The sequence below is a fragment of the Galeopterus variegatus genome, unplaced genomic scaffold (assembly GCF_000696425.1).
Source record: "Galeopterus variegatus unplaced genomic scaffold, G_variegatus-3.0.2 Scaffold1379, whole genome shotgun sequence".
Lineage (NCBI taxonomy): Eukaryota > Metazoa > Chordata > Mammalia > Dermoptera > Cynocephalidae > Galeopterus > Galeopterus variegatus.
In genome coordinates this window covers 271,789-287,509 of record NW_007727490.1, presented here as the reverse complement: position 1 = coordinate 287,509, position 15,721 = coordinate 271,789, and the positions used below count along the sequence as shown (strand labels likewise).

Below are 15,721 nucleotides of genomic sequence, written 5' to 3'. Positions count from 1 at the left end.
AAAAAAAAAAAAAAAAAAAAAAAAAAAAAAAAAAAAAAAAAAAAGTAGAAGTAGTCTAAATGTCCAAAAACTGATGACTGGATAAACAATATGTGGTATATCCATAGAATGGAATATTGTCTGACAGTGAAATTGAATGAAGTACTGAAGCATGCTAAAACTTCGATGAACCTTGAAAAAATTATCCTAAGGGAGAGATGCCAGTCACAAGAGACCATATGTCATATGTTTCCATTTATATAAAAGGTAGAGAATAGGTAATTCTATAGAAACAGAAAGTTTCTATGGCTGAGGGGGCATGGGTGGAATGGTTTGGGGAGAAATGGAGAGTGACTGGTAATGTGTATGGGGTTTCTTTATATGTGACGAAAGTGTTAAATATTAGATAGTGGTAATGGTTACCCAACTCTGTAAATATTATTTAAAAAATTTAAATTGTAAACTTTGAAATGTGTGAATTTCCTTGTATGTGAATTACACCTCAATAAAGATGTGTTAAAAGTGAGGAGTTGTTTAATGAGTATAAAGTTACAGTTATATGATGTGAATAAGTTCTAGATATCTCCTGTACAACGTAGTACCTATTGTTAACAATACAGTGTTGCAAACTTAAATATTTGTTAAAAGGGTAGATCTCTCATGTTAAGTGCTCTTACTGCACACACTAAAAGAGATACACGGAAACTTTTGGTCTTGATGGATATGTTTATTATCATGATATCATGGGTTTATGTTTGTGTTCAAACTCAATTAAGTTGTATACATTAAATATGTGCAGTTTTTGTATATCAATTATACCTCAATAAAAGCCTTTCTCCTCAAAGTACATACCAGAGGAGCAGAAGAAGCAGCTGATCTGCCAGATGACCAGAAATCAACCTGGAGATACTAGAAATACAAAAAAACAAGTAAATAGTGACACCACCTAAGGATTATAGTAATTTTCAAGTTCTAGACCCTACAGACCAGGAAACCCTTGAAATAACTGAAAAGGAGTTCTGAGAAACAATCTTAAGGAAACTTAAGACAACAGAGTAAGAGAAGTCTCAATTAGACTACACAATGAAATGAGAAAAAATATCCAGGATATGAAGGAGGAAATTTACAAAGATATTAATACCTTAAAAAAGAATGTAGCAGAACTCCTGCAACTGAAGGACTCATTCAATGAAATAAAACAAACAAACAAACAAACAAACACACAACTGTGAGCTTAAACAGCAGACCAGAGCAAGCAGAAGAAAGAATTTTTGACCTTGAAGACAGTCTTTACAAAATAACCCAGGCAGACTAAAAATAAGGAAAGAAAGAAAAAAGAACTTTAAAAAATGAAGAACACAACTGTGAGCTTAAACAGCAGACCAGAGCAAGCAGAAGAAAGAATTTTTGACCTTGAAGACAGTCTTTACGAAATAACCCAGGCAGACTAAAAATAAGGAAAGAAAGAAAAAAGAACTTTAAAAAATGAAGAAAATCCAAGAAAGCTAGCAGACAACCTTAAGTACATGAACACCCAAATAATGAGTGTTCCAGAAGGAGAGGTGAAAGGTAAAAGCATTGAAAATCTATTCAGTGAAATAATAATATAAAACTTCCCAGGTATAGAGAAAGTCACAGACCTACAGATCCAGGAAGCTCAAAGATCCCCAAAGAGATTCAATCCAAAAAAATCCTCTCCGAGACACTTTATAGTCAAGCTAGCAAAGCACAAAGACAGAGAGAGAATCCTAAAAGTAGAAGAAAAGGTGTCAAGTCACTTATAAGGGAGCCCCCATCAGACTAATAGCAGATTTCTCAACTGAAGCTCTACCAGTGAGAAGATAATGGGATGATATATTCAAAATACAAAAAGAAAAAAAACTTGCCAGCCAAGAATACTATAACCAGCATGACTATAGTTCAGAAATAAGGGGGAAATAGCGTATTTCCTAGAAAAACAAAAACTGTAGGACTTAACCACCGCATGACCAGCCCTGTAAGAAATTTGCAAAGGAGTCTTGCATCTGGAATCTGAAAAACAATAACCACTACCATGAATATATAAGAAAGAACAAAACTCATTGGTAAAAAACAAATGCAAATGAGAAAGAAAAAAGAAACTAAATATTTCCAGCTCAAAAAACCAACAAGCATTGAAGAGGAATAATAAAAAGAGAAGAAAGGGAAAAAAGATAATTAAAACCTCCGAACAAAAAGTGATAAAATGCAAGGAGCAAAATGACACCTCTCAATAACAACCCTAAATATAAACAGATTAAACTCACTACTCAAAAGACACAGACTAATGGATTGGATTAAAAAGCTAGACCCAATTATATGCTGTCTTTGAGAGACTCACCTCACCTGCAAACATACACACAGACTAAGAGGAAGGGACAGGAAAAGATATACCATATAAATGGAAACCCAAAATGAGCAGGCATAGCTACTCTTACATCAGATAAAATAGACTTTAAACCAAAAACCATAAAAACAGGCAAAGAAGGCTACTATATAATGATACAGTGATCCATCCAGCAAGAAGACATAACAATCATAAATATATATGCACCCAACACAAGAGCACCCAGATATATAAAGCAAACACTAGTAGGACTAAAGAAAGATACAGACCCCAATATGGTAATAGTAGAGGACCTAAATACCCCACTTTCAGCACTGGAAAGATCATCCAGGAAAAAATCACCAGAGAAACACAGTATTTTAACTGCATTTTAGACCAATTGGACCTGGTAGATATCGAAAGAACATTCCATCCAACAACTACAAAATATATATTCTTCTCCTCAGCACATGCAACATTCTCCAGGATAGACCACCTGTTATATAACAAATGAATTCTCAACAAATTAAAAAAATTGAAATAATCTCAAGTATCTTTTCAAACTACAACAGGTTAAGACTAGAAATTAATAATAAGCAAAACTTATGGCACTATACAAATATATGGAAATTAAACAACATTTTTCTGAATGACCTATGGGTCCATGAAGAAATTAAACAGGAAATAAAAAAATTTCTGAAACCAATGAAAATAAAGACACATCATATCAAAACCTGTGGGATACTGCAAAAGCAGTATTAAGAGGGAAATTTATTGCAATAAATGCTTACATCAAAAAAATAGAAAGATTTTAATAAACAACCTCATGTTACACCTCAAAGAACTACAAAAGCATGAACAATTCAATCCCAAAGTTAGTAGATGGAAAGAAATAATTAAGATCAAATCAGAACTAAATGATATAAAAACTCAAAAAAGATACAAAAGATCAATGAAACAAAAAGTTGGTTTTTTGAGAAGATAAACAAAACAGACAAACATTAGCTAGATTAACCAAAAGGAAAAAAGAAGAAAAAGAGAGAAGACCCAAATAAAAATCAGTAATGAAAAAGGAGATATTACAGCTGATACCACAGAAATACAAAGAATCATTAGAGAATATTACAAACAACTATACACCAACAAATTTGAAAGTCTGGAGAAAACAGATAAATTTCTGGACACATACAAACTACCATGACTGAACCAAGAACACAGAAAAACTGAACAGACCCATAACAAGTAACAAGATTGAAGCATTAATCACTAACCTCCAATCAAAGAAAAACCTAGGACAGATGGATTTACTGATGAATTCTACCAAACCTTTAAAGAGGAATTAGTACCAATTCTCTTCAAACTATTACAAAGAATTGAAAAAAAATTCCATTTTCCAGACTCATTCTATGAGGCCAGCATCATCTTGATACCAAAACCAGACAGAGATACAACAAAAAAAGAAAACTACAGGCCAATATCTCTGATGAACATAGAAGCAAAAATCCTAAACAAGATATTAGCAATCAGAATACAGCAACACATTAAAAAAATTATACACCATATCAAGTGGGATTCATCCCTGGAATGCAAGGATGATTCAACATATGCAAGCCAATGAATGTGATCACCACATCAATAAAATCAAAGACAAAAACCATATGATTATCTCAATAGATGCAGAAAAAGCATTTGACAAAATTTAATATCCCTTCATGATAAAGGCTCTCAGCAAGTTGAATATAGAAGAAAAGTACCTCAACACAATAAAAGCCATTATGACAAACCCACCCCCAATATCATCTTGAATGAATAGATGAAAACTTTTCCCTTAAGAACAAGAATGACACATGGATACCCACTGTCACCATTCCTATTTAATACAGTATTAGAAGTACGAGCAAGAGAAATCAAGCAAGAAAGGCAAATAAAGGGCATCCAGATTGGAAAAGATGAAGTCAAACTGTCCTTGTTTGCAGATGACATGATCTTATTGATAGAAAAACCTAAAGACTGTACCAAAAAATTCTTAGAGCTGATTAGCAATTTCAGTAATGTTGCAGGATACAAAATCAACACCCCCAAATCAGTAGCATTTTTATTTTCCAATAATTAGCTAGCAGAAAGAGAAACCAAGAAAGTAAACCCACTTATAGTAGTCGCCAAAAACAAAAACAAAAAACAAACAAACAAACAAAACCCAACAAAAAACCTAGGAATCAATTTAACTAAAGAGGTGAAAGATCTCTGCAATGAGAACTACGAACAACTACTGAAAGAAATTAAAGGAGGCACAAAAAGGCAAAAAGACATTCCATGCTCATGGATTGGAAAAATCAACACTGTGAAAACTACTATACTGCACAAAGCTATCTACAGATTCAATGCACCATCAAAATACCAATGACATTCTTTGAAGAAATAGAAAAAACAATCCTAACATTCATATGGAACAACAAAAGACCCTGCATTGCTAAAGCAATCTTGTGCAAAAATAAAAAAATAAATAAAAATAAATAAAGCCAGAGGCATAACACTACCTGACTTTAAATTATACTACAAAGCTATAGCAACTAAAACAGCATGGTATTGGCATAAAAACGGATTCTAGGACCAATGGAACTGAATAGAGAACCTGGAAATCAACACCCATCCTTACAGCCAACTGATATTTGACAAGGGCAACAGGAACATGAACTGTGGAAAGGACTGACTCTTCAGTGAATGGTGATGGGAAAAGTGGACATCCGTATGTGGAAGAATGAAACTAGACCTGTACCTCTTGCTGTATAAAAAAACCCACTCAAAATGAATTAAAGATTTATATATAAGACCTGAAACTATAAAACTACTAAAAGAAAACACAGGGGAAACATTTCAATAAGTAGGACTGGGCAAAGATTTTATGAATAAGACCCCAAAAGCCAGGCAACAAAAGAAAAAAAATAAACAAATGAGATTATATCAAACTAAAAAGTTTCTGCATGCAAATGAAACAGTTAACAGAGCAATAAGACAACCTACAGAATGGGAGAAAATATTTGCAAACTATACATCTGATAAGGGGTTAATATTCAGAACATACAAGGAACTCAAACAACTACACAGTAAAAAAAATAAAATAAAATAACCCAATTAAAAAATGCAGAAAAGTGCTGAATAGACATTTTTTGAAGGAAGGCATAGAAATGGCCAACAGGTACTTGAAAAAGTGCTCAACATCACTAATCATCAGGGAAATGCAAGTGAAAACTGCACTGAGATGTCATCTAACCCCAGTTAGATTGGCTATAATCAAAAAGACTGAGAATAAAAAATGCTGGAGAGAATGTGGAGAAAGGGGAACCCTGCTACACTGTTGGTGGGACAGTAAATTAGTACAGCCATTATGGAAAACGGTATGGAGCTTCTCCAACAACTGCACATAGATCTACCATATGACCCAGCAATCCCACATCTGGGTATGTACCCAAAGAAATGGAAATCATCATGTTGAAGGGACACCTGCACTCCCATGTTCATTGCAGCTCTATTTACAATAGCTAAGAAGCGGAACCAACATAAATGTCCATTGACGGATGACTGGATAAGGAAACTGTGGCATACATACACAGTGGAATAGTACTCAGCCATAAAAACAATGAAATTCTGCCATTTGCAGTAACATGGATGAGCTTGTAGAAAATTGTGTTAAGTGAAATAAGCCAGGCACAGAGGGAAAAATACCACTTGTCCTCACTCATAAGTGGGAGCTGAGAGAGAAAGAATGAAAGAAAAGAAAGAAAGACCACAGTGAAGCACTGGACTTGCAGAGGGAGAGACCATACCTAGGGTTGCCTAGGGAGTGGGGAGAGAAGCAGGAGCGTTGTGGAAAGGTTGGGTGGGGGACTTTGGGAATGATTGCATTTTGTGGTAGTGGGCATGCCGATAGTATTGATCTGATCATCACATCTTGGGCACAGGTGCTGATGGTCAGCTCTATGCCCCATGAATTTGTATAACCAATACAAAATTTAAAAAATATATATTATGAAAAGAAAAAAACAAAACAAAACAAAAAACTTGTCAACCGAAGGGAAAACCAGTGCCAGGCACATGGTAAGCATTTCATAAACGTAGGCTATAACTTAAAACAATGTGTCAAGCACAATTCTCTGGGAAGTTTGCCACCTCTCATCGTGTCAAAGGTGGCTAGTGGTCTGAGAACATTGAACAGGATGGTAGCAATGACAGAAAAAATGCTGTTGGCCAGGAAATTAATTTGGGGACAGAGGAGGAGTGGAAACTCTTTTTAAAGGTATGTTGAGTGTTCAAGTGAAGTCTACTGAAGAATAATAAAAAGAAATGATTTTATTGCCTTAGCAGAAGAATTTTGGATAAACAAATATAAGCTCTTTTTGCTACTGTGTTAAGTAATGGAGAGTTTCCCTTCCTAATGGGTTTGGGGTGTTAGTGATCTGATTGATACAACATCACACATGGTTAAGGGGAAGATCGGATAGCACTGTTTAAGTAGTTAAAAAAATAATGGTTATAAAAATGGTCTTTTATAGGTGTCTTCAGAAGACATATTCTGCACAACTCCCATCCCTCAGTGTCGTTCTCATATTCATGAACGAAGCTCTGTCCATTATTCAGCGGGCTGTCACCAGCGTCATCAACCGCACCCCCTCTCAGGTGCTGAAGGAGATCATCTTGGTGGATGACTTTAGCTCAAATGGTGAGCAATTTGATCAAAGAGTAATTGTAAAACTCATCACTTACCGTGTGCGTTGTTTTAGCTTAGGTTTAGGACACCTTAGACTCCTCATGTAGGAAAAAGACAAAGGTCATTCATTGACAGCCTGTTTGTGTTGACCTCATTTAATCTTCACAAAGTCAAGGCAAAGGATCATTATCTCGATTACACAGATGCGGAAACTAAGATGCAGATAGGTCACATTGTGTGCCCAAATTGCATGGCAAGCCAATGTGAGGCTGGGCATCAGGTCAGCGCCTCGTGACTCCATAAACCACGTGTGCCCTTTCATGTGCCACGAAGGAGACCTGAGGGGATGAGGCAGGGCCCAAGGAGAACCTCGGACACTAAGAAGTTGCTCCTTATGAGGAAAAGACCAATTTTCCTGGGTAACTAAGCCTGAGAAGAGAGCTTTGGGTCTGGAGACTCTTCAAGGTGGCAGCATGTCTTGCGCACAGGATTCCCTCTGCGCTGGGTCTACCCCATTCCCCCTGCCCCAGGAGGACATGAGGAAGTAAGAGATAGTGGACATGAATCCTCACTTCCTGAGTCATCATCCCAGCGCCTTCCTTGTAAGTGCTGTCCTTAGGAAACAACTTCTTCATTCTATGGTTTCCGTATATGCAGAACATGGATGTTGATGATAATAACTGTCTCATGAACTATAGTGAGAATTAGATAATAATAGCAACTAACATTCTGTTCTAAGCAACTTCCATGTGTTAACTATTTTAATCATTACAACAACCCTATGAGGAAGAAACCACTTTTTGCCCATTGCACAGATGCAAAACACTAAGACATAGACTGGCCAAGAAACTTGCTTAACATCACACAGCTGGAAAAAAAGACCATAATAAAATGTTGAACTTTCAGAAGGAGAGAACAGACCTATAGTTACTAGAGGTGGGAAGGGGGAAATGGAAAGGGAAATACGGAGAAATTGGGTAAGGGACACAAAGGTAATTATGCCTTGTAATGATGAACATGCTAACATTGATTTGGAGGTGGGAAGGGGGAAAGGGAAAGGGGAATAGGGAGAAATTGGGTAAGGGACACAAAGGTAATTATGCCTTGTAATGATGAACATGCTAACATTGGGGGAAATGGAAAGGGAAATACGGAGAAATTGGGTAAGGGACACAAAGGTAATTATGCCTTGTAATGATGAACATGCTAACATTGATTTGATCATCCCATACTGTACACAAATACTGATAGTCAGCTCTGTACCCCATAAATACGTATAAATAATAATAAAAAAAATCACCAGCAGGTGAGTGACAGAACTGAGATTTGATTGTACCCTTCAGAGTTTGCAGCCGTGGTTCTAACCACTATGTTCACTGATATAATACATGCACTATGTGTAGCATTTAGCACAAGGTAAACTATCAGTGAGTATTAGCTCTTAGTTTTATTAATTTGGGGCACCAAATAAAAGAAACCAGAATTAAATTACAAAACCAGAGATCTGTGCTAGCAATAAGGCAGAATTTTCTCATTGTAAGGGCTATGAAGTGGTAGCCAACTGGTGGCAGAATTTGTTCCTTCTCTGGGAATCTTCAAGTACCAGATAGGTTATTGTAGCTTCAAGTTCTCTCTGAGGAGAGAGAGACAGGAAAATAAATGAACGCTTAAGCCTTTTGGGGGGGATTTCCAAACACTAAAGATACTTCTTTTTCATCCTTTACATACTTTCCTCTTTTGTCCTCCCAAAGTAACTAAACAAAAAATAAGAAGGTATAATTCCCAGAGCAAAAGACCACTGAAAACCAAGGAAAAGGGAATGACTATCTCCGTTGGTTTCTGGGCATGGAGAATTATACAGAGTTACACCTGTTTTGCAAGCAAACAACAGGAGCTAGACTAGAAAGACCGCTGCTGTGGATGTCTGAGGACACCCTGGCTGTCCTCCCTGGCTCCCTGAGACAACATCAGTCACGTCCTCTCACCTCTTGGGGCTCAGCTTCTTCATGGGGCAAATGCAAGGGTCGATGTGGAAGATCCCTAAAGATATTTTCTCCTGCAGAAAAAAAAAATCCATGATTCAATAATTCCATGTTCCATGAGACTTTTTCCTGTGGATCAATAAAACAGAAAGATGCAAGATTACAAACATAGGTAGACACATGAAGAAAGGCCAGACAAAGCTCCCTTCTGAACTGCACTCTTGCCATGACGCGTTTCTCTCGCTTGGGTCTGCAGCCCGTTTTTGTTATCTTTAGAGATGATTTGTTTGGATGGGCACAGAAGAGAGAACTGCCAGCCGTTCTGTGCTGTCACAGGGGCAGGAGTTATCTTCTCTCTCATTAACCATGGAATCACCCGCTAGATTGGGCCTACGCTGAGCCTGACTCCAAAATCCACTTTGTGTTAAACTGATGAAAATAATTGGAAGTCTCTACCACGCATGTTGTAAGGGGAACTGACTATCCATGTGAGTTTGATGGCAAGTCATTGAGCTGCTTCACACCTCAGTTTCCACATCTATAACATGGGGCAAAGATGGTGCCCACCTGACAGGACCGTTCTGGGGATTAAGCAATGTACGTACTGTCCTCAGGACAGGGTGTGCTCTCATTAAATGCTAGCTAGTGTTTTATGACTCCTTGCTTGCCTTGGTATCATGTGCAGTACTGCCTAAATGCCACAACCTGGTGTTAGAGGTTTGCCCCTTCTTTCTTTCCCTGGGTGTGAAGCCTTTTTTGTATTAGTCAGATGTTTTAAGCATCAGCAGAGCTAATCTAAGCTTTTTAGAAATTATAGCCATGTAGGTAGGATCCTGTATTTTCTCCCCAATTTTAGGCAAATTCCACAATGAACAACTGTTTGTTGACTTCTTACCATGTGCAGGGAAGAGGATGTCAGAGATTTTAAGAAGTTCCCATCTTAACTGAAGAGGGAAGGTACCTGTGGGAGGATACCTCGATGTTGCAGAATGGTGCGTCGAGTTGAGTGAGCTGGCAGTGAGTGCAGAAGACAGGAGGCTGCGGTGAACTAGAGGGGCTTCCTGGGGGAGAGGGGCTTCAGTTGGGGCTTGAAGTCTTGATAGGATTTGAAAAGGCAGAGATAACAAGGGAAGACCTGGGGCTGGTGTGTGTGTGTGTGTGTGTGTGTGTGTGTGTGTGTGTGTGTGTGTGTGTGTGTGGATTTGAAAAGGCAGAGATAACAAGGGAAGACCTGGGGCTGGTGTGTGTGTGTGTGTGTGTGTGTGTGTGTGTGTGTGGATAGGGAGTGGACAGAGAATGGTATGAGAGAAGATGCAGAGGCCAGAAGCACCCCAAGCTGACCAGCCTGCAGTAAAGGGCATGGGGAGGGGGCCAGCAGGAGAGCATGCTGGAAAGCCAGCATAGGTTTACTTTAGAAGACCCATTGACATGTCTTGATTTCTTGTGCTGGACTATAGGCATTATTTTTGAGGGCATGACTCAGAATCTACGGCTCATAGAATTATGGAGTTGGAAGGATCCCGGCAGATTACCTGGTACTTCTAAGTTGAGGAAACAGATACTCCCCATGGGAAGTGACACAGAACTAGGTAGTGAATGAATTAGAGTCTAGATGTCCAGTTCTATGGCAACTCCTGCTGATTACGTCCTAAAAGTGGTGTGTCGGTGAGTGTAGGGACTGGCAACGCTGGTTTCCCCCACCTCACTCCCAGTAGGAGCAAACAGCCTTAGCCCCATCGGCTCTTTTCAATACCTTCAAGAATTAAGTCAATCACTCATAAGCGCAGTTGGGAAAGTTCTAAAATGGGGCAAATTTTAGTGTCATGATCATGTAGATATTGGTTCCAGGTCCTGACCACTCCAGGTCTCACAAATATACTCTTCTTTTGAGAGAGAAACCTGTAAGAGTCTCATCCCTTGGCTATGGGGAGAAAGGAAATAAAGAGAAGGGCTGAAAAATCCAACCAGGTATGCACATAGTTCTTGAGGCGATGTGATGTGGTGGTTAAAGACATCATGGGCTTACATCCAGGGCATGCCACTTACTAGCTGTGTGACTTGGAAAAGTCTCTTACTTTCTTGTGCCTCAGTTTCCTCATCTGTAAAGTGGGGATACTGTAGTGCCTATGTCATAGGATTCTCGGAGAATTAAGTAAATTAATATTATTAGTGAATAACTCAGAGTTATCTGGTTAGGTATTTTGCACACTGCNCCATAATAAAATGTTGAACTTTCAGAAGGAGAGAACAGACCTATAGTTACTAGAGGTGGGAAGGGGGAAATGGAAAGGGAAATACGGAGAAATTGGGTAAGGGACACAAAGGTAATTATGCCTTGTAATGATGAACATGCTAACATTGATTTGATCATCCCATACTGTACACAAATACTGATAGTCAGCTCTGTACCCCATAAATACGTATAAATAATAATAAAAAAAATCACCAGCAGGTGAGTGACAGAACTGAGATTTGATTGTACCCTTCAGAGTTTGCAGCCGTGGTTCTAACCACTATGTTCACTGATATAATACATGCACTATGTGTAGCATTTAGCACAAGGTAAACTATCAGTGAGTATTAGCTCTTAGTTTTATTAATTTGGGGCACCAAATAAAAGAAACCAGAATTAAATTACAAAACCAGAGATCTGTGCTAGCAATAAGGCAGAATTTTCTCATTGTAAGGGCTATGAAGTGGTAGCCAACTGGTGGCAGAATTTGTTCCTTCTCTGGGAATCTTCAAGTACCAGATAGGTTATTGTAGCTTCAAGTTCTCTCTGAGGAGAGAGACAGGAAAATAAATGAACGCTTAAGCCTTTTGGGGGGGGATTTCCAAACACTAAAGATACTTCTTTTTCATCCTTTACATACTTTCCTCTTTTGTCCTCCCAAAGTAACTAAACAAAAAATAAGAAGGTATAATTCCCAGAGCAAAAGACCACTGAAAACCAAGGAAAAGGGAATGACTATCTCCGTTGGTTTCTGGGCATGGAGAATTATACAGAGTTACACCTGTTTTGCAAGCAAACAACAGGAGCTAGACTAGAAAGACCGCTGCTGTGGATGTCTGAGGACACCCTGGCTGTCCTCCCTGGCTCCCTGAGACAACATCAGTCACGTCCTCTCACCTCTTGGGGCTCAGCTTCTTCATGGGGCAAATGCAAGGGTCGATGTGGAAGATCCCTAAAGATATTTTCTCCTGCAGAAAAAAAAAATCCATGATTCAATAATTCCATGTTCCATGAGACTTTTTCCTGTGGATCAATAAAACAGAAAGATGCAAGATTACAAACATAGGTAGACACATGAAGAAAGGCCAGACAAAGCTCCCTTCTGAACTGCACTCTTGCCATGACGCGTTTCTCTCGCTTGGGTCTGCAGCCCGTTTTTGTTATCTTTAGAGATGATTTGTTTGGATGGGCACAGAAGAGAGAACTGCCAGCCGTTCTGTGCTGTCACAGGGGCAGGAGTTATCTTCTCTCTCATTAACCATGGAATCACCCGCTAGATTGGGCCTACGCTGAGCCTGACTCCAAAATCCACTTTGTGTTAAACTGATGAAAATAATTGGAAGTCTCTACCACGCATGTTGTAAGGGGAACTGACTATCCATGTGAGTTTGATGGCAAGTCATTGAGCTGCTTCACACCTCAGTTTCCACATCTATAACATGGGGCAAAGATGGTGCCCACCTGACAGGACCGTTCTGGGGATTAAGCAATGTACGTACTGTCCTCAGGACAGGGTGTGCTCTCATTAAATGCTAGCTAGTGTTTTATGACTCCTTGCTTGCCTTGGTATCATGTGCAGTACTGCCTAAATGCCACAACCTGGTGTTAGAGGTTTGCCCCTTCTTTCTTTCCCTGGGTGTGAAGCCTTTTTTGTATTAGTCAGATGTTTTAAGCATCAGCAGAGCTAATCTAAGCTTTTTAGAAATTATAGCCATGTAGGTAGGATCCTGTATTTTCTCCCCAATTTTAGGCAAATTCCACAATGAACAACTGTTTGTTGACTTCTTACCATGTGCAGGGAAGAGGATGTCAGAGATTTTAAGAAGTTCCCATCTTAACTGAAGAGGGAAGGTACCTGTGGGAGGATACCTCGATGTTGCAGAATGGTGCGTCGAGTTGAGTGAGCTGGCAGTGAGTGCAGAAGACAGGAGGCTGCGGTGAACTAGAGGGGCTTCCTGGGGGAGAGGGGCTTCAGTTGGGGCTTGAAGTCTTGATAGGATTTGAAAAGGCAGAGATAACAAGGGAAGACCTGGGGCTGGTGTGTGTGTGTGTGTGTGTGTGTGTGTGTGTGTGTGGATAGGGAGTGGACAGAGAATGGTATGAGAGAAGATGCAGAGGCCAGAAGCACCCCAAGCTGACCAGCCTGCAGTAAAGGGCATGGGGAGGGGGCCAGCAGGAGAGCATGCTGGAAAGCCAGCATAGGTTTACTTTAGAAGACCCATTGACATGTCTTGATTTCTTGTGCTGGACTATAGGCATTATTTTTGAGGGCATGACTCAGAATCTACGGCTCATAGAATTATGGAGTTGGAAGGATCCCGGCAGAATACCTGGTACTTCTAAGTTGAGGAAACAGATACTCCCCATGGGAAGTGACACAGAACTAGGTAGTGAATGAATTAGAGTCTAGATGTCCAGTTCTATGGCAACTCCTGCTGATTACGTCCTAAAAGTGGTGTGTGGGTGAGTGTAGGGACTGGCAACGTTGGTTTCCCCCACCTCACTCCCAGTAGGAGCAAACAGCCTTAGCCCCATTGGCTCTTTTCAATACCTTCAAGAATTAAGTCAATCACTCTTAAGCGCAGTTGGGAAAGTTCTAAAATGGGGCAAATTTTAGTGTCATGATCATGTAGATATTGGTTCCAGGTCCTGACCACTCCAGGTCTCACAAATATACTCTTCTTTTGAGAGAGAAACCTGTAAGAGTCTCATCCCTTGGCTATGGGGAGAAAGGAAATAAAGAGAAGGGCTGAAAAATCCAACCAGGTATGCACATAGTTCTTGAGGCGATGTGATGTGGTGGTTAAAGACATCATGGGCTTACATCCAGGGCATGCCACTTACTAGCTGTGTGACTTGGAAAAGTCTCTTACTTTCTTGTGCCTCAGTTTCCTCATCTGTAAAGTGGGGATACTGTAGTGCCTATGTCATAGGATTCTCGGAGAATTAAGTAAATTAATATTATTAGTGAATAACTCAGAGTTATCTGGTTAGGTATTTTGCACACTGCTCAGTGATTTGCATGCAAATTATCTTCATACGTGTGAGCAAGTCGACTGGTTGGCTGAGGCAAAGAACAAAGGCATAGACAGGCTTTTTAAGAAGAGAAGGGAGAGAGGGAAGGAAAAAACCCATTATCAATCTGGGAATAGTAAATCTTGTTTGCATAATTTTAAGGGTAAACTCATTAAGTAGAAGCTGGCAAAGAGATTAGTCTGTGCATTGTGTCTCAGTTGGTACTTGAGTAAGCCAACTAGGAATATCTAAAACAAAACAATTTCAGTCGTTTATAAATTCTTCAGAAAGTCTTGAGAGTTTAGCAGTGGAGACGATGTTCCCGGTGGTCCTTCCCGTGTCGTCCCTCAGCATCTCCACCTCAGGCCAGGTCTGTCCCGCTCATCCTTTTAAGAATTTCTCAACATATAAAGGCACTTATAGCAGTGCCTGGCACGTGGTAAGCGGCATTGTTGTTCTAAGATAATTTAACCACGAGGCAAAGAAAATTAGAAACATTCAACATCAGAGTAGAAGGGAGAGGAGAGGTAGGGGCAGGGGAAATATCACCTCTTTTCTCAGCTGGGGCTGTAGACCTGCGCATTCTACCCTGGAGGTAGCCCAACCAGTGTCATATAACAGTATGAAATTTCTGCATCACATCGATTACTGCACTCAGAATTTCAATATGTGTGCGTTTGTTTGGCAGGAGAACTAAAGGTGCTCTTGGATGAGAAGATTAAGCTTCACAACCAGAAGTATCCAGGACTACTGAGAATAGTACGGCACTCTGAGAGGAAAGGCCTTGCTCAGGCACGCAACAGCGGCTGGGGAGCTGCCAGGGCGGACGTGGTTGCCATCTTGGATGCTCACATTGAAGTGAACGTTGGGTGGTAAGGCTCCAGGAAGTGTCTTCTTCTGGGAAAGGGCAGAACAGAGACATGGTGCGTAGACTGAACACAAAAGAGGGTTTTGTGGAAATAGGGAAACTCAACACCAGACCTTACGCAATGGAAAACTCCAAAGACAGGTTGGCTAAGAGAAGAAGTGTAGTGTTGGAGAAGAAAACAATGGGCTGGGGGCATTGACAGCTGGATCCTGACCCTGACTTTGCCAAAACAAATACTTTGTGACCTTGAATAAGTCATTTCACTTAACTAGACATTTGTGTCTTTATCTGTAAAATGAAGAAGTTACCCACTGGAGATTCCTAAGATTTTTCGCAGCCATGAGATTACATGCCATAAAGGGAATCGTGTCCTTTAGGCCATGGGGGAGAATCACACAGGACAGAGGGGTCGTTTTGGAAACAGGGAGACTCAAGAGATACTGTAAGTTCAGGCAGGATACGGGTGGTCCTGGTCCAGAATGGCCTCGGGGTGGGACTTGGGCACTGATTTCAAATCCACTCCTGACATAGGTTGGCTGTTAGCAACCCCGGCTATAGAGATTCTCTGGATGCTGGAGAGTCCTACGCACCACCC

The 15,721-nt window shown here is 39.9% G+C and overlaps 1 protein-coding gene across 1 annotated transcript in view; it reads left to right on the top strand.

Moving 5' to 3' along the window:
• GALNT8 (polypeptide N-acetylgalactosaminyltransferase 8) overlaps positions 1 to 15,721 on the top strand; it is a 76,122-nt gene that overhangs the window by 39,073 nt on the left and 21,328 nt on the right. The window contains exons 3-4 of the mRNA XM_008576637.1: positions 6,874 to 7,040; positions 14,947 to 15,130. Of these exons, the coding sequence (XP_008574859.1) occupies positions 6,874 to 7,040; positions 14,947 to 15,130 (351 nt within the window). The remainder of the gene's footprint in view (positions 1 to 6,873; positions 7,041 to 14,946; positions 15,131 to 15,721) is intronic.